This window comes from Loxodonta africana, chromosome 3, assembly GCF_030014295.1.
Source record: "Loxodonta africana isolate mLoxAfr1 chromosome 3, mLoxAfr1.hap2, whole genome shotgun sequence".
Taxonomy (NCBI): Eukaryota; Metazoa; Chordata; class Mammalia; order Proboscidea; family Elephantidae; genus Loxodonta; species Loxodonta africana.
The window spans coordinates 47121262-47143967 of record NC_087344.1 but is presented as its reverse complement, the minus strand read 5'-3'; the positions used below and the strand labels follow the sequence as shown (position 1 = coordinate 47143967).

Genomic DNA, 22706 nt, shown 5'->3' with positions numbered 1-22706 from the left:
CTAGTGTCTCTCTGCAGACCATCATCCCCCACCTACAAACCCAGGCAGTCACTCCTCTGCTTTACATCACTAGACATCAGTTTCCCATTCCAGAATTTCATGTAAATAGAATCATTTGGTATAATTTCTTTGGTGTCTGGCTTCTTTCACTCAGCATGGTTTTCAAACTCATTCATCCTGAATGGACAGCTGTCTCTGCATAGGTGCGCCACCATTTAGTATTTATCCAGTCACCAGTTGACGGACATGGGATTGTCTCCATTTGAGGCTATTATGTATTCATAATACACACTATGTATTATATTATTAAAATATGAATACTATAGTATTATAAAATTATAAGGTAGCTACGAGCATTCTTGTACAAGTCTTGTGTGGACATGTATTTTCATTTCTCTTGAGTAAGTATCTAGGAGGGGAATGGCTAAGTCACTGTATTGGCCAGACGAAATGTCTTTGAGGGCCTGTTCAAAGCTGGTCACCTCTGATCTGACCTAGCCACCTTGTTTTACAGCTAGATAGACAGGGATGGAGCTTGAGCCAGAACACAAGGATCCCGAGTCCCAGTCCAAAGCGCTTGCCACTGGACCATACCACCTCCTGCCTGGGGCCTGGGGGGCTTTTGTACAATCCTACAATCACTGCTTTTCTGGGGCAGAAAACTTTGGCCCAGATTTGAAGCAGATCAGGCCCAGGCACTACACCTCCCCACCCCCACTTCCCTGACTAAGGCACCCCTTCTTTGATGTGGTACAAAGCAAACACACACCCCCATACACACACATCTCCCTTCTAAAAAGTTCTCACAACGCCTCTCAGATTTTTCCCGAAACATTTAAAAGAGAAAGTGAAGCTAGTATTAATCTCCTTGTTGGATTGACAGGGTCCTGAGGGACACTTCCCCTTTGAGGGCCTCCAAACAAATGCTAGGTCTTTCCGTTTGTCACCAGACTATTACCCAAATTAATTGAAGCCTGTAGGCCTTAAGCAATGAGGAAACCAAACCAAACCCATTGCAGTTAAGACTATTCCGACTCATAGCGACCCTTTAGGACGGAGAAGAACTGCCCCAAAGGGTTTCCAAGGAGTGGGTGGTAGACTCGAACCGCCAACCTTTTGGTTAAGATGATGCAATTTGTCACAGTAGTTTCTATTTATAAGTAAATCAGTACTTGGCGTATTATTTGAAATGTCATTGGGTTTCAGTGAAAGTTTAAAAGGACTGGAGTATCTCTTGTGCTCAAATGCACTAACCTAAGAGCCATAACTACTCTCAGTTGGCACCAAGAGGAGAGAGCCTTCTGGCCCCTCTCTGAGACAGACTCAACTGTCTGAGCTGCCGCTAGAACACCTGCTAGGTCCACCAACGGAGCTACTGTCCTGTCTCTGAGCAGAGAAGGTACAACCAGCCTCCTCAGTATACACCCCACCCCCTCACCTCTAACCTTCCTCCCACTTCCCTGGGTTAGTGGCTTTTCCCTTTTCCTCCTCCTTAGGACCTAGAGGAAACCCTGGTGGCATAGTGGTTAAGTGCTGTGGCTGCTAACCCAAGGGTCAGCAGTTTGAATCCACCAGGTGCTCCTTGGAAACTCTATGGTGCGGCTCTACTCTGTCCTTTGGGGTTGCTATGAGCCGGAATCGACTCCATGGTACTGGGTTTGGGTTTTGTTTTAGGATCCGGAAGTCAGCAGAAGGCATTGTTTAGCCCGGAGCTGGTGTGCCTGTGTTCTCTGATAACCGTCTGCCGGAAGAGGAAAAAAAAATCTACCTACACTTAGTTTCAACTATTTTTTTTTCCAGTTGCTGTTGAGTCAGTTCCAACTCATGGTGACCCCATGTGTTTCAGAGTAAAACTGTGCTCCATAAGATTTTCATTGGCTGTGATATTTCAGAGGAAACCCTGGCGGCGTAGTGATTAAAAGCTACGGCTGCTAACCAAAAGGTCAGCAGTTTGAATCCAACAGGTGCTCCTTGGAAACCATATGGGGTAGTTCTACTGTGTCCTGTAGGGCTGCTATGAGTCAGAATTGACTTGACGGCAACAGGTTTGTTTGGATCTTTCAGAAGTAGATCACCATGCCTTTCTTCTGAGGTGCCTCTGGGTAAATTCGAACTACCAACCTTTCGGCTAGTAGCTGAGCACTAGCCACCCAGGAACTCCTAGTCTCAACTTAGGAACTAAAAAAATATATATTACTTATTAAACTTTAAGTTCAAATACCTGATCATTGAGCCATTTAAAGGAGATTGGTCTTAGCATCAAGGTCAAATCAAATGGATTCTCTTTTTTGTACATCCATTAACTGCTTAAAATTAGATGAAATTTTCATCTTCATATTTGGACTGTAAATTTTTGTTTTGTTTTGTTTTTGGTTTTTCTTTTCATAATTTTTATTGTGTTTTAAGTGAAAGTTTACAAATCAAGTCAGACTCTCATAGAAAAAAATTATATACACCTTGCTATATACTCTTAGTTGCTCTCCCCCTAATGAGACAGCACACTCCTTCTCTCCACCCTCTATTTCCGTGTCCATTCAGCCAGCTTCTGTTCCCCTCTGCCTTCTCATCTCCCCTCCAGACAGAAGCTGCCCACATAGTCTCACGTATCTACTTGATTCAAGAAGCTCACTCCTCACCAGTATCATTTTCTAGTGTATAGTGCTTGGACTGTAAATTTCTTGTCAGCTTTTTATTTTCCCTGGAGTTTCCAGTTGCCTTTTTTTTTCTTGTTGACAAAGGAATAATGTGCCTTCACTATATCCCCAAGTTTTTCAGTTCTACTAATCTTGAAATTTACTGTTGTCCTCCCTTTTATTTCTGCAGACATCTCCCTGGAGCCTTCCATTTTTCTGCTCGATGGGGCCCAGTTGCACCCTAGGTCTGAAGCACAGATGTTGTCCTGGAATTTCCCTTCCTTGCTCCCCTAGGATAGAGCCATTGTGTTTTAGATTTTATGGCTTCCTCTTTTTTTTCCTCCCCCTCATTTAGCTGGATAACATCTTTGAGTAATTTTCTAAGACACAATACATGGGGAAAAGCTTTCATATCTGAAAACGTTTTTATTCTGCTTTCTAACTTGATTGTAATCTCTCTGGTAAAGAACCTAGGTTCAGAACTGTGAAGTTACAGTTCTTTGTAGATTACTTCTTCTTGTTTTTTTTTTGTTTGTTTGTCTGTCTGTTGCTTTTTAACCACCCAAACATTTTTAGAATCTCTCTTGGTCCACAGAGTTCTAAAATTCTACAAGAATGTGTCTAGGTGTGGGTAATTTTCATTTATCCTGCTTTGTTCTTGGTCTCATATTTTTAAGTCTGGGAATTTTTTCTTGTATTATTTCTTTGATTACCTCCGCCTTCCACCCCCAGTACCTTCCCACACTTTCTATGTTCTCTCTGGATTTCTACTGGTAAAACGCAGGACTGTCTGGATGAATTCTCTGTATGCTTATCTTTTTGTTCATATTTTCCTTCTCTCTGTTATCTTGCTGTATGTTCTGGAAAATCTTCTTAACTTTATCTTCAAGTCCTTCTACTGAAACTTTTTATTTCAGCAATTCTATCACTTTCTGCACCAGTGTGGGTACAATCAGGAGACAGAAACTGAACAGCAATTTAAATAGGGGAAGTTTAATATAAAGAATTATTAAACTGCATAGAAGAGTAATTATAAAAAATGTAGCAAAAATCTCTAACAGGTACCCTCGGCTAAAGGAGAGTACCCAAGGAAAGACAAACTTCAGAGCTGATTAGAGAAGATGTGGTTGCAGCCCACTGGATGGTAGAGAAGTCTTCTGGATTTCCTGCACCAGAGCTGGTCTGTAGTCACTGAACAAGCAGGAAAACCCTCAGAAATGCAGAAGAGCTAAAGCTGGTGGGCAGGTGGGTGCTCAGAGAAGGTGGGTGCCACTGTGGGTGTGAGGCCTCGAGCAAATGGTGTCCATGTCGGGAGGCCAGAGAAAACAGGCCTCTGGGATGTATGAAAGCCAAGGCTGGAGGGGGGTTGCAAAGCAAATCCGGATGCCTCTGCTGGCACAAGGGCTGGAACGTCCTTTCTAGAAACTTGTTGAAATCTCTCATCTGCTAATAAGCCCTTTTTGTTGCTGTTGTTGTTTAACTGTCAAGGGTTTATACTTTTTTACACACTGACAAATGTCCACCATCTTGGAGTTGAAAGCCTCTTCATAAACTTTATATCCTTCTACCTTGAGTCAATAAAACACCCTTGCAAATAAGTCAAAATTTTACCAGTGCAACAGTTACAAGAAAAAGAATTTTTTAAAAAAAGAATCATCAGAGACTGTTCTCAAAATGCCAAATCTGGATTTTATTCCACTCACTAGGTCTAACTATGCAAAGACTAGCCAAAGTTCAAATATGACCTAGCTGACAGCCAGGGTTGAAGGTCATTTGCCCCATTTGGGTGGGAAGAGGTACCATAGTAGGGACACAGACCTCAGCCCCTTGGTTGGGGTGGGGACTGCTTACCCTGGAGTCTGGCGGCCATCCCTGATGGGCAGATAGAGCGGGTGATGCAGCGGGCACAGGAGTTGGTGGCTGATGTGGCACAAACCATCCCAGGTCGACATTCGCAGACACGGGAGGAGTTCCATGTGCAGGGTGTCTTCTCCACAAGGTCATCTAAGAACAAAGAGAAGGGTCATGGAAAAGATCAAGAGACCCACTTTGAAATGCGGCGTCTGGGGTCTTAAATGCGAACAAGCGGCCAACTAAGATGCACCAATTTGTCTTAACCCACCTGGAGCAAAGAAGAATGAAGAACACCAAGGTCACACAATAACTAAGAGCCCAAGAGACAGAAAGGGCCACATGAACCAGAGACCTACATCATCCTGAGACCAGAAGAACTAGTTGGTGCCCGGCCACAATCGATGACTGCCCTGACGGGGAGCACAACAGAGAAACCCTGAGGGAGCAGGAGATCAGTGGGATGCAGACCCCAAATTCTCATAAAAAGACCAGACTTAATGGTCTGACTGAGACCAGAGGAATCCCAGCGGTCATGGTCCCCAAACCTTCTGTTGGCACAGGACAGGAACCATTCCCGAAGACAACTCATCAGACATGAAAGGGACTGGACAGTGGGTAGGAGAGAGATGCTGATGAAGAGTGAGCTAATTATATCAGGTGGACACTTGAGACTGTGTTGGCATCTCCTGTCTGGAGGGGGGATGGGAGGATAGAGAGAGTTGGAAGCTGGCAAAATTGTCACGAAAGGAGAGACTGGAAGGGCTGACTCATTAGGGGGAGAGCAAGTGGGAGTATGGAGTAAGATGTATATAAACTTATATGCGACAGTCTGACTTGATCTGTAAACGTTCACTTGAAACTCAATAAAAGTTAATTAAAAAAAAAAAGAAAAAGAAAAGATCAAGAGATGGCAAGGGAAGGGGGTCCAGAGACCCCAGGGGGGTTGGGGCAGAGAAAAAAATGAAATAAAATGTTAGAGGCTTTGCAAAAGCCTATATATATATACATATATATATGTTTGGAAATATTTTGCTTTCTCAGTTTTATAGGTGAAAATAGAATTATTTCATCAGTAGATTAGAAGAATATGACCTGGTCAACAAGAACATTTCTCAATCGGCAAGATACTTGCAGACCTAGCATGATAAAGATAAGGGCCTTCCTTGTAATCTCCAGAGAAAGGGTGAACTGAGGAGGATTTGGGGACTTGGTGCCAAGGGCATGAGATCAACAATGAGGGAGATGACCTGAGCCAATGATGTGAGTGGGAGCCAATGGATGACTGTTCAAAAATGTCAGAGAGGTGAGCTGAAGCTCTGGAAGGCTGAGCAGTCCAAGACCAAATGCAGGACTCCTCACCCCCAGACTTTCTGCAGCTTCTCTGAGACACCCCCTGCCCCGCTGAAGGAGCCAATGGAGGAGGACAAGGCCCTTACCTCTAGAGCAGCTCACACAGGCTGTGCAGCGACCAGCCTCATCTAGGTAGTAGTCAGGCCCACACTGCTTCCTGCAGTCAGCAGACCCCTGTGGGCATGGATGCTGTGGGGACAGCCCTGGAAAAAGAAGCAGAGAAACTCCAGGCTGGGCCCACCTTGATGGAAGCCTTGCCCCCCAAACTTTTCCCAAAGCCCCCAGATCTATGGCTAGCTCCCAAACTCCCCACGTGTCAGACTGGCCCTGCCTCTCAGAGGAAGCCCTGAGGCTCAGAGAGGGAAGGAGTGTGTTGGTGGATTTGAGCTACCAACCTTTTGGTTAGTAGCCGAGCTCTTCACCACTGTGCCACCAGGGCCCCTCTGAGGCCACACAGAAGAGCACTAATTGCTTCCTAACTGCCACCTGCTTTCTGCTCCACCCCCTTGGACCCACCGTGGCCACTATTGCCAGAGCCTTCTCCCCATTCTCACTGCCATGTCACTTCCCTGCTCAAAACTGTGGCAGTGATTTTCCCCTTTGAAATTAGCAACAAGGCAAGGATGCCTACTATCATAACTTCTATTCAGTATAGTTCTAGAGATCCTAAACCAAACCAAACCAAACCAAACCCATTGCTGTGGAGTTGATTTTGACTCATAGTGACCCTATAGGACAGAACAGAACTGCCCCATAGGGTTTCCAAGAAGCAGCTGGTGGATTCAAACTTCTGACCTTTTGGTTAACAGCTGAGCTCTTAACTACCTAGCCAATGAAATAATGCATGAAAAGAAGTGAAAATGATAAAGTTTGGATATGAAGATATCAAACCTAATTATTTATAGGTAGTATGATCGAGTGAGCAGACAACTCAAAAGAATCTGCAGATATGTGATTAGAATTAATAGTGAGTTTAGCAAAGTAGTTGCATACTGTCACTATATCCAAATCAGTTGAAGTTTTATATACTAGATTGACCCAAATGAAATTGCTGTTTTTGTAAATCAAAAATGGTCAAATGTTGGCAATTTCTCATTGTTCAAAATAATACGAACAATAAAGAGTTAGAACATGAAATATTGAAAAGGACATCACTTCCATTATCTTCAAAAATATAAAATATCTAAAAATCTAACAAAAAGATGAACAATAGCTTTACACAGAAAACCATAAAATGTTATCAAGAGAATTTAAAGAAGGCTAAACAAATGCAAGGCTATACTATGCTCATGGATAAGAAGACTCAATATTGGAAAGATGTGGATTCTCCCCAAATTGATCTATAGATTCAAAGCAATCCCAAGCAAAGTGCCAATACAATGTTCTGTGGAATTTGGAAAAGTATTTCTAAAATTTATATGGAAATGCACATTACCATGAATAGCCAATATACTATCGAAGAACAGAGTTGGAGAAGGTGTTCAAGCAACTATCGAGATGTTTAAAAACCACAATAATTAAGACAGTAGAGTATTAGCACAGAATAGATCAATGGAATAAAATATAGAGTCCAGAATCATACCCACACATACGTGGGCCCTTGATTTACAACAAAAATGACATGCAAAGCAGTGGGGGAAAAACAATTCATTTGATTAATGGCATTGGTCTAACTGGATATCCATGTATACACTTTGAAATATGACCACTGCCTCACATTATACACCAAAGTCAAGGTGACTGCAGATCTAAATATAAAAGACAAAATCATAATATTCTTAGAAAGTAAACACAGACTATCGCTGAGACTTCAGTGAAGGAAAAGACTTTGAAAGCAGAACACAAGAAGCACTAGCCATAAAGGGAAAGACCAACCAATTTCACTTCATTAAAATTAAGACCATCTCTTCATTGAAAGACACCATAAAGAGAACGAGAAAAGAAGCCACAGGGCTGGGGAAGATGTTTTCAACACATCTGTAGGACCCAGGGAGCTCTGGTGGTGCAGTGGTTAAAAAACTTGGCTGCTAACCAAAATGTCAGCAGTTCGAATCCACCGGCTGCTCCTTGGAAACCCTAAGGGGCTGTTCTACTCTGTCCTACAGGGTCACTATGAGTCAGAATTGACTCAAGGGGAACAGATTTGGGTTTTTTGTTTGTTTGTTTATAGGACCCAGAGTTATTTTTTAAAACATCCTGAAAATCAATAAATAGTTTTGAAAGCATACATCGAACCAAAAAAAAAAAAAAAACCATTAAAGACAAGTCAGTTAAGACTCATGGCGACCTCCTGTGTTTCAGAGTAGAACTGTGTTCCACAAGGTTTTTCTTGGCTGGTCTTTCTTCTCCAGGATGGCTGGATGGGTTCGAACAGACAACCTTTCAGTTAGTAGTCAAGTGCTTAACCATTTGTGCTATGCAGGGACTCCTATGCATTCCTTATAAACCAAGCCCACTGCTGTCAAATCATTTCCAAGTCAAAACCACCCTATAGGACAGAATAAAACTGCCCCACAGGGCTTCCAAGGAGAAGCTGGTGGATTTGAACTGCCAACTTTTTGGTTAGCAGCCCAGCTCTTAATCATTGTGCCACCAGGGCTCTGTGTTTCTTATAGTTCTACTCAAATGCCACTCTTGACCTAATCACTGTCCCCCCCGCCAACATACACACAGTCTCATCTTCACCCAGAATTCTATTCTTTGGCTTACTTATCACTGTCATGATTTCAAATACGCTACTTCAAAGAGTGTCCATTCTGAAGCCTGTCTCACTTGCCCCATTGTAAGCACCATGAAAGCAGAGCAGGAATCCATACACCCAGCACCTACCACAGTGCCTGGCACACAATACCCACCCAGCACCCAGTGCCATCGAGTTGATTCAATAGGTGCTCAAATATGTTGCTAAATGAACAAGCCCTCCCATCCAGCCTTCACTACCAACAGTCCCAGGAGATCAGATCTTGAGACCCTCTTCTCTCCCTCTGAAAGAGAGCACAGCCCTGTGCCCACAGTCCCATGCCCACCACACACTGGTCACCACTAATCAGACACCCTGGCCAACAACCCACAGCTTGTAGAGAGATTACCTGGATCTGGGCTGGGCTTCCCTGCAGAGGAGGGAGCGTGGGGAGGCCTCGTCAGTTTGGAAGCATCTTCTGTGGCATGGACTGGGCCCCCTCCGTGGGGCATGGTCCTGGCACTAGAGGTGGCCGGGGAGGTCAGGCTGGACATGGCCTCGAGGGTGGTGCTTGTGGGGAAGAAGTTGAGATGAGACTGACGATCGAGGCCATTCTCCCAATGGGTAATAGTGTCTACAGAAAGGGGCACCCAGGCCCTCTGCCCCTGCCTCCACAGGTCCACTATAGGCTCCTTGGGAGCCAGAGCTGCATTTTCCAGCCTCTGGGTCTCCTGAGTGCTCAGGGCAGGGCTGGGTACACAGGCAGGCCTCGGGTGAGTTGTGCGCTTGGCAGAGAGACACCCTGGGATCCCGATACCCCCAAATACCCTGGACTGGACCCCACCTGCACCCCCTGCCCAGCTGTGCCCCGGGCATCCTCTGGGGTTAGGACAGCTCCACCTGAAGGTCAGCAGAAGAGAGAAGGAGGAAAGAGAGGCAGGGAGTCACCTGGCAGATGTCTTGCAATTCTCTGGGCTGGTGCTGCAGCCAGGACGGGCCCCTGTGGGAGCTGGCTCACAGACAGTGTTCCTTTCAGCTGTGCCTAAAGGGGGATGGCAATGCCTTCAGAAATGGTATCAAGGAGCCTGAAGTCTCCAAGAATAACCCTTTCACCCCACAAAGCAGAGCCAGAGATGGGGCACCTGGAAAGCTCAGTGACCATCTGGTGTTTATGCTTATGAGGACCTGTTCCCACATTGGGGTGAAGCAGCCCAGTTTTTCGTGGGGGATTACTCTCCCCCAATCTCGGTGTCTGTGGTGAGGGCTTGGGACTGGCTGACCCTCCTTCCAGGAAGAGCCATGAGACCAGGCTGGGCCAATCAATACATTCCATTCCTCTGGCCATATGGACTGGTTCAGGAAGGGCACAAAACCCAAGCCAGGCCTTTCAGGAGCATTTGTAAGGTTTTGTGTTTGGTTGTTGAAAATGCTGAAAGGAGAAGGTGTCTTTCCCCTGGGGTTGGTTGGATACAAGTGGACCTGCTGATAGGAATTTTACAGACAAACCAACATAGGAGGGAAGCAGAGACGAGAGATGGGAAAAAATAGAGTCCCTAGATCCAGCCATGCCTGAAGCTGTTAGAGCTGCCCCTGACTTTCCAGTTACATAAGCCAAAAAAATTTGGGATTTTGTTACTTGCAACTCAAAGAGTGCTGCAGAATGCTGGGTGGAAGCAGAGTAGAGAGGGCATGCACCAGGCTTTCCATCAGGTGGAAGTGAGTTCGCCTGCCACCTCTGCTATGTTCCACCTGTGCCAGGCAAGTCAACCCTTCTAAGTCTGTTTCCTCCTTTGTAAAATGAGTATAATAATACACTCTGCACAAGGCTGTCATCAGGATAAACAGACTAACGTAAGTCGTGTCTACCCCACTGTGTGGCACATAGTAAGTGCTCAATAAATATCACATCCTTTTCCCCATCTGGACAGCTGTCCCATCTTTTAGAAAGTGAACTACATGTTGCTGGGACATGATCTGAAGGTTTCAGGGGAGGAGGGCACAGCAGTGCTGACTTCTCCTGTGTATCTGCAGTGGTGGGCTCCCAAGTTCAAATCCTGGCTTGGTATTCAAATCCAGGCTCTGCCGTTCCCTGCTCTGTGCTCTTGGGCAACTGATCTACCTTCTCTAGCCCTCATTTCCTCAGTGTGAAGTGGGGCGAGTACAGTGTGCCTTACCAAGTGTTGCGATTTCAGGAGGGAAAGCCTGTGAAAAGTCTTAGCATGTGGCTTAAACACGAGCTGGATCTGAAGAAGTGACTTTCCACTTTGGAGCTGGGGAAACTGAGACCCTGAGAATTGCCCTGCAGAGAGTCCATAGGGGAATCCAGAAATTAAGCTGGGTGTGGCAGGCCAAGGTTGGAATACTTCTTCTAAAGCAGCACCGTGGAATAGAAACACGATGCAAATCACATATAATTTTAAATATTCTAGCAACAACATTGAAAAAAGTAAAAAGAAAATAGGTGAAATTAATTTTAATACATGCTTATTTAGCCCAAGGGAGCCCTGGTGGCGCAGTGATTAAAGCGCTCAGCTGCTAACTGAAAGGTGGGCAGTTCAAACCCACCAGCTGCTCCAAGCAAGAAAGATGTAGCAGTCTGCTCCCATCAAGATTTATAGCCTTGGAAACCCTATGGGGGCAATTCTCTGTCCTATAGGGTCTCTGTGAGTCAGAATTGACTTGCCAGCAATGGGTTTTTGGTGAATATTTAGCCCAATGTATTCAAAATATTATCGTCAACATGTAATCAATATAAAAAGTTATTGAGATGTTTTATTTTTTTTATGCCAACTTGAAATCCAGTACATATTTTACCCTTATGACCCCTAGCAATCCCATGTGATAGAGTAGAACTGCCCCATAGGGTGTTCTAGGCTGTAATCTTTATGGAAACAGATGATCAGGTCTTTCTCCTGCGGAGCCGCTGGGTGGGTTCGAGCCACATTTCAAGTGCTCAATAGCCACTTGTAATGAGTTAAGGTACCTAACTGGAGCCACATGTGGTGAGTTAAGGTACCAGATTGGACAGCCCTGCACAGGGCAGCACAGAGAGGCCTCTGGCGCCACCATGTGGCAGTCGTAGGAACACCTTGCGGAGGGCCTCTCCAGCTAGAACCTGGTCCACATGCCCTGGGTGTAACGACTTAAAAAAAAAACTTGTTGCAATCGAGTCGATTCCGACTCATAGTGACCCTACAGTCCAGAGCGGAACTGCCCCATAGGGCTTCCAAGGTGAGGCTGGTGGATTTGAACTGCTGACCTTTTGGTAGCAGCTCAATTCTTTACCACTGAACTAGAGGCTATTTTTCACAGAGACGCAAGAGTTTCTGACCTGGCAAGGCCCCAAAAGCCTTTTGGCTATACTTCCTCATTCTACAGGTGGGAAGACTGAAGCCATAAAGTGTGGGAATGTGCCCCACAGATACAAAGCTATGCAAAAACCCAGGTTTCTGACTCCCAGTCCCAAGCATTTTCCCCTCAACCACCCTGCCCCTCTCATGGGTGGATGGTGTCAGTGTATCTCTTAGCAAAGTGCTTTTCTATGACTCAGGGAGAATTTGGCCAGGTTTGAAGGGACCCCACCCGCCCCAGCTCTGACCCCCAGTCAGGTACCCCACATTCATTCGATAACTATGTGCTGAGAGCACATTGGGTGCTGGCCCTGGGTGAAGCAGAGGGAGATAACAGCATGGCAGGGAGACAAGCAATAACTAAAGACTGAGACAAATGGGGCTGCAATGAAAGATCATCACGGAGAGACGGGACCTAGTGCGAGGCCAGGGCAGGCCCCCTGAGGCAGCAATGTTTGGACAGCAAATTCAAGGCTGAGTAAACCAGAAAACCAATTGCCATCAATTTGACTCTGACTCATGGCGGCCCCGTGTGTGTCAAGAGTAGAACTATATAGGGCTTCAATGGCTGATTTCAAGGAGCTCTAGTGGCACAACACTGCTAACTGAAAGGTTGGCAGTTCAAACCCACCCCGTGGCTTCCATAAAGATTACAGCCTAGAAAACTGTATGGGGAAGTTCTACTCTGTCACATGGGGTCACTATGAGATGGTATCAATTCAATGGCACCTAACAACAACAACCACAGATTGCCAGCCCTTTCTTTGAGGCATCTCTCGGTGGACTCAAACCGCCAACCTTTTGGTTAGCAGCCGACTGCACTGACCATTCGCACCGCCCAAGGAACAGCACGTGCAGACGCCTGGTGGGAGAAGAAGTATGGCATGTTCACGGAGCTGAAATAGGAGCAGGCTTGCTGGAACCTGGAAAGTGAGGGTCAGTGCTGAGAGCTGAGGCCGGAGGACACATGGCTCCCACCACATATGGACTGTGTTAAGAACGGTGTCCTTGTGACCTCCACTTCCAGGAGGATGGAGCAGCCATACTTTTCCTTATTCCTCCCACTTTACCTGTTTCTGTAGAGTCTATTCCAACTCATGGCGACCCTATTGGACAGAGTAGAGCTGCACCCACAGGGTCTCCAAGACTGTAAATCTTTACAGAAGCAGACTGCCACATCTTTCTCCTGAGGAGTGGCTGGTGGTCTCGAACTGCCCACATTTGGGTTAGCAGACAAACACTCAGCCGCTGAGCCACCAGGGCTCCTTATTCCTCCCAGTAAGTAGCACTAAAGCGGAAACCCTGGTGGCGTAGTGGTTAAGAGCTACCCCTACTAACCAAAGGATTGGCAGTTTGAATCCACCAGGCACTCCTTGGAAACTCTATGGAGCAGCTCTACTCTGTCCTATAGGGTCGCTATGAGTCAGGATCGACTCGACGGCACTGGGTTTGGTTTTTTGGTTAAGTAGCACTAAAAACCCCAGACATTATGTAAAAAACAAACATAATCAGACATTACGTAAAAAACAAACATAATAAGACTCTAAACAGTGGAGAGAGGAAGGCTGACTAGCTAGGGATCTCGGGAGCCGAGGAATGATGGTGGTGAGTCCCTGGGCTTTTTCTTTGCTTTAGATATCCCAGACCCGGAGCTAAAGAAGCCAGCAACCCAGAAATGCCAAAGGGTGCAGACAAAACAAACCCCGACAAAAGTCTGCTCTCTTTAGCTAAAGGATGGTGTCCTTGTCATGAAAGTAATGGGAAGACACTGAAGGGTTTTAGGCAGGGTGTGTGTGTGTAGGGGGGGTTGTGTGTTGATCAGATTTGGTTTTGCAAAGGTCACTGTGGCTGCCTGTCATAGGGGAATAATGAGAGGAAGAACTGATGAGGGGGGCTGGAAGGCAAAATCTACAGGAGGTGGGGGGTGAAGGGAGAAGGGTGAAGGAGAGGGTGATAGGGAAGGAGCTGCTGGTCATCAGGTTTGTGCAGCAGGAGATGGGGCTTTAGGACAGGAACAGGTTAATGCGGAGGGGTCATGGGCTTTGTCTCGGCGGTGGGGGGCAGAAATGATTTTTCTTCCTGGTGGACACATGGCTCCCCCTGATCCTGTCTCACTCTCTCTCCATGCCCCTCTGTGGCTGTGGCACCTTCTGGGGGCTGTGGTCCAAATCACACCCACGCCCCATCTTCCCTTTTGAAAGGTGCTCTCTGACATGATCTGTCACCCTTACCCCTTTTCTGGCCATTACTCACACCCACCCCGCTGTGCTGTCAGAAAATTAGAAGCCCCGAGGGGGTAAAGAACTTACTTGAGTTCACCCAGCAAGTTGGGAAAGCAACCCAGGCTTCTCAGCCCTGAGCCTGGTGCCCAATTCGGAACAGGAAACCAGCCCCAATCTTTCAGGGAATTCCAGAGGTTTCCTTGTTGTTTATCAAGCATCAGAGAGCTACCCTGAGCCTCAAACCAATCCAAGACCTCCTCCAGCCATGTCCGTGCCTTGGGCCACCAGGGTTTCTCTGAGCCTGGAACCCAAGGCACAGGGAAAGGGCATCAGAGGGCTGCAGGTGCCTGATGCATCCATGTCATTGGGAATAGAGACATCGTCTGGGCAACAAGAAGGAGGACGTGGGAGCCAGAAGTAATTTGCCAGGTTAGGGGTGGGGAGTGGTGACACAGCACTGGCCTGGATCTTGGTCTGGGCATGGGTAGAACTGCTTACCCTGGAGTTTGACAATCATCCCTGGTGGGCAGATGGTGTGGAGTAAGCAGCGGGCACAGGAGTTGGCGGCTGATGTGGCACAGAACTTTCCAGGTCGACATTCACAGACGCGGGAGGAGTTCCTTGTGCAGGGTGTCTTTTCCACAAGGTCATCTAAGGACAAAAAGAATGGCCATGAGAAGGATAAAGAGGTGACAAGGGAAGGGGGACCAGGGAATCTCCTGGGGTGGGGGTGGGGGTTAGCAAAGCATTTTCCCAGGGGTTGTCCAACAAGAAAATAAATGGTCATTTGACTGTTCCGTAGCGCAGGTTTTCTGGCATGCTGAAAACACTTAATGCTGAGTGAAAGAATCCAGACAAAAGAGGGTAGGTATATACTGCATGATTCTACTGATATAAAGTTCTAGAAAATGCAAACTATTCTATAGTACAGAAAGTAGATCACTGGTTACCTGGGAATGGTGACTGGGGCAGGGAAAGGTAGGACAAAGGAGCTCAAGGAAATTTTGGGGGTGATATGTTCATTATCTTGTGATGATAGCTTCACAGGTGCATGTATATATATATATGTGAAAACTTATCAGATTGTACACTTAAAGTATGTGCAGTCTATTGTTCGTCAACTCTGTCTCAGGTGTGGGAGGGATCCCATGAGCAGGGTCATCTAAGACAGAAGGAGAAGGGTCAAGGAGGAGGACCAGGAGGGTGAAGAAAGGGAAGACCCCCAGAGACAGTCCAGAATGTGAACTAAGAAGCTGCCATGGCCTTCTCTTGGGCAGGGCAGCTGACATAGTCAGTTCTTCTTTCCAGAATGTTCCTGAGATGAGGGCAAATGATAGACTGGGCCCATGGTACAGGCTCCGCTTCCCAGCCCGTATCCCTGGTGATCAGAGAAATGATATTAAAAATAAATGAATGCCCCAATTTAAAAATCGGCAAAGGATTTGATAGACATTTCTCTAACAAAGATATATAAGTGGTGAATAAGCACGTGAAAAAGGTGTTTAACATTAGTCATCAGGGAAATGCAGATCAAAAGCACAATGAGATACCACTTCACACCCACAAGAGTGGCTATGATTTAAAAAAAAAAAGAGAGAGAGAGAGATAACAAGTGTTGGTGAGGATGCGGAGAAAATGGAACACTTGTAATTGATGGTGGGAATGTAAAATAGTGCAACCACTGTAAAAAAGAGTTTGGCAGTCCCTTCAAAGTTAAACACGAGATACCATATGACCCAGCAATTCCACTCCTAGGTATATACACAGGAGACTGAAAATATATGTCCACAAAAAAATCTGGACATGACTGTTTATAGCAGCATTATCCACAATAGGCAAAAAGTAGAAACAACTGGATAAACAAAATGTGGTTTATCCATACAATGGCATTCAGCCATCAAAATGAATGAAGTACTTAAAAATGCTACAACATGGATGAATCCTGAAAACATTATGTTAAATGAAAGGAGCCAGACACCAAAGCCCGTACATTGTATGATTCCATTTATACGAAATGTCCAAAACCAAAAAAAAAAAAAAGTCTACTGCTGTAGAGTCGATAGCGACCCTATAGGACAGAGTAGAACTGCCCCCACAGGGTTTCCTAGGCTGTAAATCTTTACGGAGGGAGACTGCCACATCTTTTTCCCACAGAGCGGCTGGTGGGTTCGAACCACCAACTTTTCGGTTAATAGCCAAGCACTTCACCATCGCGCCACCAGGGCTCCTTATGAAATGTCCCGAATAGGCAAATCCATAGAGACAGAAAGTAGATTTATGGTTCCCAGGGGACTAGAGGGGGTAGAGAATTGAGAGGTACAGGGTTTTTTTGAGGCGTCCTGGTGGTGCAGTGGTTAAGAGCTCAGGCTGTTAATCAAAAGGTCGGCAGTTCGAATCCACCAGCTGCTCCTTGGAAACCCTATGGGGCAGTTCTACTCTGTCCTATAGGGTCACTATAGGTCAGAATCGACTCCATGGCAATGGGTTATGGGGTTTTCTTGGGGGGAGATGGAAAGGTTCTGGAATTAGATAGTGGTGATGGCTGCACAACATTGCGGCTATCCTAAAAACAACTGCATTGCACACCTTAAAATGGGTTAAATGGTGTATTCATATTATATGAGTTTTATCTCAATTTTTAAAAATCACTGATTTAAAAAATAACAAATTAATGCATAACATCCCTGGAAAGCACGAAGGGGCATCCCTGATAGACCAGAAATGATAAAGACTCCCTGAATATGGAAGGCACATGGAAGAAGGAAACCACAGCCCAAAACACACTCAAAAGGGTCATGCTGGAGAAGGTGGGAGAGGGTCTGGGTGCTGCAGTCTCTGAGTAGATGTAGGGCTGGGGCAAATCGGGGGTCTAGGGAATATGATGTGGGGTGCAACATGAGCAGTCAGGTGGGCCAGTCTTCCCCCACACTGCTTACCTGCTTATGATACAAAGCTAGAAGCCAAGTGTCTCCTGCCCCCAAGGAAACTCTTAGGTAAGGGGAGCTGAGCAGTGCCCTGGGGTTGGTCACCTGTGAGGAAAAGGAGCCACAGACCCAGAAGACCAGCCACTGGCAGACTCTGCCTGGCACCACACCTCACCCCCTTGTCCGTACAACCCTTGGAGGTGGGTTTCAGAAGCCCTACTCTCAGATTTCCAGGCTCACCAGATTTCATGCAATACAACTAGCAGTCACTAAGCATCGGGGGAAAACCAGCATCATGAATGAGGGGCCTTAAATTTAAAAAAAAACAAACACTCAAAGAGCAGATAAAAGAGAAAAAGGAACAAGTCTTCAGAATCAGTATAATTAATATCATCAGAGATGCAAAAGGAAGTTGCAGCGATAAAAAGGGATTCCGTGGGCCACAACGCTGTGTTCACCACATCCCGTTTCACATGGGATCAGAGAAAAACTACATTTGCAGCCTCCTTTGTAGTGTGTTTGGGGTCACGTGACTGCGTTCTGGTCAATGGGATGTGGTCAGAAGTGATCAAAGGCTCTCTCAGCCCTGGTCTACAAAACCAATTCAGGGAACTCCTGCCTTTCTATTCCTTGATGTAGAGATGCTGGTGTAGTCTCTAAGGCTGACCCACCCCCAGAAACTGTACTCAGGAGAGAATAAAATCCTGAGAATTTTCAATAATTTGGAGAGCAGGAGACTGAGGGCAGCGAATACGCATATCTGTAAAATTCAAGAAAAGCCCTCAGGGTAGCAGCCTGTACACAATATCACAGGCCTCATCAGAGGCAGGAAGGACTGCCTGGTCATGCCAGCTTCTGGGGAGCTGTACCAAGCTGTGAGGATGCGCAGAAGCCATAGGGGTGGGGTAGATCCCTTTCTAGACAGCATGAGCTCCATATAGACTATCTGACAGCAGTTCAGAGAAGAAAACAGATCCCTGTCTCCCAGCCAGGACTACACCCATATCTGGCTAAACTCTGCCTCCTTCCCCAGCCCCTCAGGGGGCTGAGTTTCAAATAAGTTTTGGAATGAGTTTCAAAAGTAACACTCAGTCTCCAACCTAAGCTCTGAGCTGAGAAGACAAACTAGAGCCCAGTGAGGAATAGGTATCAAGAAGTCACCCACACCACAGAAGTCCTCCTAAGCTTGAGCAAGAAAAAAAAAGAAATAACCAGGCAACTCTGCAAGCATACTATTACAGGAAAGAAGGGAGGAAGGGAGGGAAGTGGGCAAGAAAAAAATAAGGGAAAAAGAAAAAAAGAGGTAAGTACATAGTTGGCAAAGACAGAATCAAGTCTAAAAGAAACAGAATCAACCCCAGGAGAGCTTCACACTTTAAAGGAATTTAATAAGAATGTAAATTTAATAAAGAAAGAGCTCAAAGAAAAGATGATCAAATAAGAAGGAAAACTGCAGAGATAAAGGAAACAAACTGAGAAGTTGTCATGGATTGAATTGTGTCCCTCCCCAAAAAATGTGTCAACTTGGTTACACCATGATTCCCACTATTGTGTGGTTGTCCTCCATTTTGTGATTGTTATTTTATGTTGAGAGGATTAGGGTGGGATCGTAACACCACCCTTACTCAGGTCACCTCCCTGATCCAAGGTAAAGGGAGTTTCCCTGGGGTGTAGCCTGCACCACCTTTTATCTCTCAAGAGATAAAAGGAAAGGGAAGCAAGCAGAGAGTTGGGGACCTCATACCACCAAGAAAGCAGCACCAGGAGCAGAGCGCGTCCTTTGGACACAGGGTCTCTCTGCCTGAGAAGCTCCTTGACCAGGGAAAGAATGAGGACAAGGACTTTCCTCCAGAGCCGACAGAGAGAGAAAGCCTTCCCTGGAACAGATGCCCTGAATTTGGACTTGTAGCCTACTTGACCGTGAGAGAATAAACTTTCTATTTGTTAAAGCTATCCACTTGTGGTATTTCTGTTATGGCAGCACTAGATGACTAAGACAGAAGTACAGCATCATCATTAGAAATCTAATAAATAAATTACCAGTCCCTGCGGGGTTGCTAGCCCTGGTGACACAGTGATTAAGAGCTCAGCTGATAACTAAAAGATCGGCAGTTCAAATCCACCAGACACACTCCTTAGGGACACTTCGAGGCAGTTCTATTCTGTCCTAAAGGGTTGCTATGAGTCAGAATCAACTCAATGGCAATAGGTCTGGTTTTTTTGTCTTGGGGGGGTTGCTGATACCTGAGAGGTAAGAAAGAGAAAAGGCTTGGCAGAAAATTGAATTAATAGCATGAAGAAGTGATTGAGAAAATGCCAGTGAATGCAAAGCAAAAAGACAAAAATATTTATGTAATTAAAGAAGAACAGGCAAAGACAATCCAACATAAGGATAACTGGAGTCCATGAAGGTGCGATTGATTAGATAGATTGACAGACAGATAAACTAACACTCAAGGAAGCAATAAAAAAGAAAACAGAACCAGTCTTTAGAATCAGTATAATTAATAACCTCAGAGATGTAAAACAAAATTGCAGCTATAAAAAGGAGTATATATATATAAACACATATATGTTGTTGTTGTTAGGTGCCAATCCATCTCATTGAGGGTCTTCCTCTTTTTCACTAGCCTGCTACTTCACCAGGCATGATGTCCTTCTCCAAAGACTGATCCCTCCTGACATGTCCAAAATATGTGAAATACAGTCTCACCATCCTTGTTTCTAAGGAGCATTCTGGTTGTACTTCTTCCAAGACAAATTTGTTTGTTCTTTTTGCAGTCCATGGTATATTCAACATTCTTCTCCAACACCACAATTCAAAGGTGTCAATTCTTCTTCAGCCTTCTTTATTCATCATCCAGCTTTCACATGCATAGGAGGCAACCGAAAACACCATGGCTTGGGTCAGGCTCACCTTAGTCTTCAAGGTGACATCTTTGCTTTCAACGCTTTAAAGAGGACTCTTGCAGCCAATTTGCCCAATGCAATGTGTCTTTTGATTTATTTACTGCTGCTTCCATAGGTGTTGATTGTGGATCCAAGTAAAATGAAATCCCAGACAACTTCAATCTTTTCCCTGTTTATCATGACGTTGCTTATTGGTCCAGCTGTGAGGATTTTTGCTTTTTCTTTATGTTGTGGTGTAATCCATACTGAAGGCTGTGGTCTTTGATCTTCATCAGTGCTTCAAGTCCTCTTCACTTTCAGCAAGCAAGGTTGTGTCATCCGCATAATGCAGGTTGTTAAATGAGTCTTCCTCCAATCCTGACGCCCCATTCTTCTTCATACAGTCCAGCTTCTCATATTATTTGTTCAGCATACAGATTGAATACCAAAAACCATACCAAACCCAGTGCCATCGAGTCGATCCCAACTCATAGCTACCCTATAGGACAGAGTAGAACTGCCCTGTAAAGTTTCCAAGGAGCGCCTGGCGGATTTGAACTGCCGACCCTTGGGTTAGCAGCTGTAGCACTTAACCACTACACCACCAGAGTTTCCACAGATTGAATAGGTATGGTGAAAGGATACAACCCTGCCACACACTTTTCCTGACTTTAAACCATGCAGTATCCCCTTGCTCTGTTTGAATGACTCTCTCTTGATCGATGTACAGGTTCCTCATGAGCACAGGTAAGTGTTCTGGAATTCCCATTCTTCCCAATCTTATCCATAATTTGTTGTGATCCAGACAGTCAAATGATTTTGTATAGTCAATAAAACACAGGTAAACTTCTTTCTGGTATTCTCTGCTTTCAGCCAGGATCCATCTAACATCAGTAATGATATCCCCAGTTCCACGTCCTTTTCTGAATTCAGTTTGAATTTCTGGTAGTCCCCCGTCTATATACTGCTGCAGCCATTTTTTAATGGTCTTTTGAATTTCACTTGTGTGTGATATTAATGATAATGTTTGATAATTCCCACATTTGGTGGGATCATCTTTCTTGGGACTAGGCATATAGATCTCTTCCAGTTGGTTGGCCAGGTAGCTGTCTTCCAAATTTCTTGGCATAGACAAGTGAGCACTTCCAGCACTGTATTCATTTGTTGAAACATCTCAATTGTTATTTCATCAATTCCTGGAGCCTTGTTTTTTGCCAGTGCCTTCAGTGCAGCTTGGACTTCTTCATTCAGTAGCATTGGTTCCTGTTTATATGGTACCTCCTGAAATGGTTGAACATCGACCAATTCTTTTTGATGCAGTGACTCTGTGTATTCCTTCCATCTTCTTTTGATGCTTCCTGAGTCGTTTAATATTTTCCCCATAGAATCCTTCAATACTGTAACTCAAAAAAAATCAATACTGTAACTCAAGGCTTGAATTTTTTCTTCAGTTCTTTCAGCTTGAGAAATGCAGAGTGTGTTCTTCCCTTTTGGTTTTCTATCTTCAGGTCTTTGCACATTTCATTATAATACTTTACTTTGTCTTCTCGAGCTGCCCTTTGAAATCTTCTGTTCAGTTCTTTTACTTCATCATCTCTTCCTTTCACTTTAGCTACTTGATGTTCAAGGGCAAGTTTCAGAGTCTCTTCTGACATCCATTTTGGTCTTTTCTTTCTTTCCTGTCTTTTTAATGACCTCTTGCTTTCTTCATGTATGATGTCCTTCCACAACTCGTCTGGTCTTCAGTCATTAGTGTTCAATGCATCAAATCTATTCTGGAGATGGTCTCTAAATTCAGGTGGGATATACTCAAGGCTGTACTTTGGTTCTCGTTGACTTGTTCTAATATTCTTCAGTTTCAACTTGAACTTGGATGTGAGCAATTAATGGTCTGTTCCTCAGTCAGTCCCTGGCCTTGTTCTGACTGATGATATTGAGCTTTTCCATCGTCTCTTTCCACAGTTGTAGTCAATTTGATTCCTGCGTATTTTATCTGGCAGGGTCCACATGTATAGTCATCATTTATGTTGGTGAAAAAAAGGTATTTGCAGTGAAGAAGTCGTTGGTCTTGCCAAATTCTATCATGCCAACACCAGCATCGTTTCTATCACCCAGGCAATATTTTCCTACTACCGATCCTTCTTCTTTGTTTCCAACTTTCACATTCCAATCTCCAGTAAATATCAATGCATCTTGATTGCATGTTTGATCCATTTCAGACTGCAGAAATTGGTAAAAAAAAAAAAAACTTCGATTTCTTCATCTTTGGCCTTAGCGATTGGTGTATAAATTTGAATAACAGTCGTATTAACAGGTCTTCCTTGTGGGCATATGGATATTATCCTATCACTGACAATGTTGTACTTCAGGATAGATCTCGTAATGTTCTTTTTGACGATGAATGCAACGCCATTCCTCTTCAAGTTGTTGTTCCTGACATAGTAGATTCAAAATGGCCAGTGCCAGTCCACTTCAGCTTACTAATGCCTAGGATATCAATCTTTATGCGTTTCATTTCATTTTTAACAACTTCCAATTTTCTTAGATTCATACTTCGTGTATTCCAGGTTCCATTTATTAATGGATGTTTTGAACCCTGGTGGCATAGTGCTTAAGTGCTACAGCTGCTAACCAAAAGGCCAGCAGTTCAAATCCACCAGGCACTCCTTGCAAACGCATGGCGCAGTACTACTCTCTGTCCTATAGGGTCTATGAGGCAGAATAGACTCGACGGCAGTGGGTGGTGGGTGGTGTGCAGCTGTTCTCATTTTGAGTTGTGCCACATCAGCAAATGAAGGTCCTGA

At 45.0% G+C, this 22706-nt stretch overlaps 1 protein-coding gene across 1 annotated transcript in view; it reads right to left on the bottom strand.

The window, feature by feature from the left end:
• The window catches only part of TNFRSF8 (TNF receptor superfamily member 8), an 84747-nt gene that overhangs the window by 30584 nt on the left and 31457 nt on the right, over window positions 1-22706 (bottom strand). Inside the window, exons 5-9 of the mRNA XM_064279929.1 lie at window positions 14588-14740; window positions 9466-9559; window positions 8927-9087; window positions 5924-6040; window positions 4485-4637 (exon numbers count right to left, since the gene is read on the bottom strand). Of these exons, the coding sequence (XP_064135999.1) occupies window positions 4485-4637; window positions 5924-6040; window positions 8927-9087; window positions 9466-9559; window positions 14588-14740 (678 nt within the window). The remainder of the gene's footprint in view (window positions 1-4484; window positions 4638-5923; window positions 6041-8926; window positions 9088-9465; window positions 9560-14587; window positions 14741-22706) is intronic.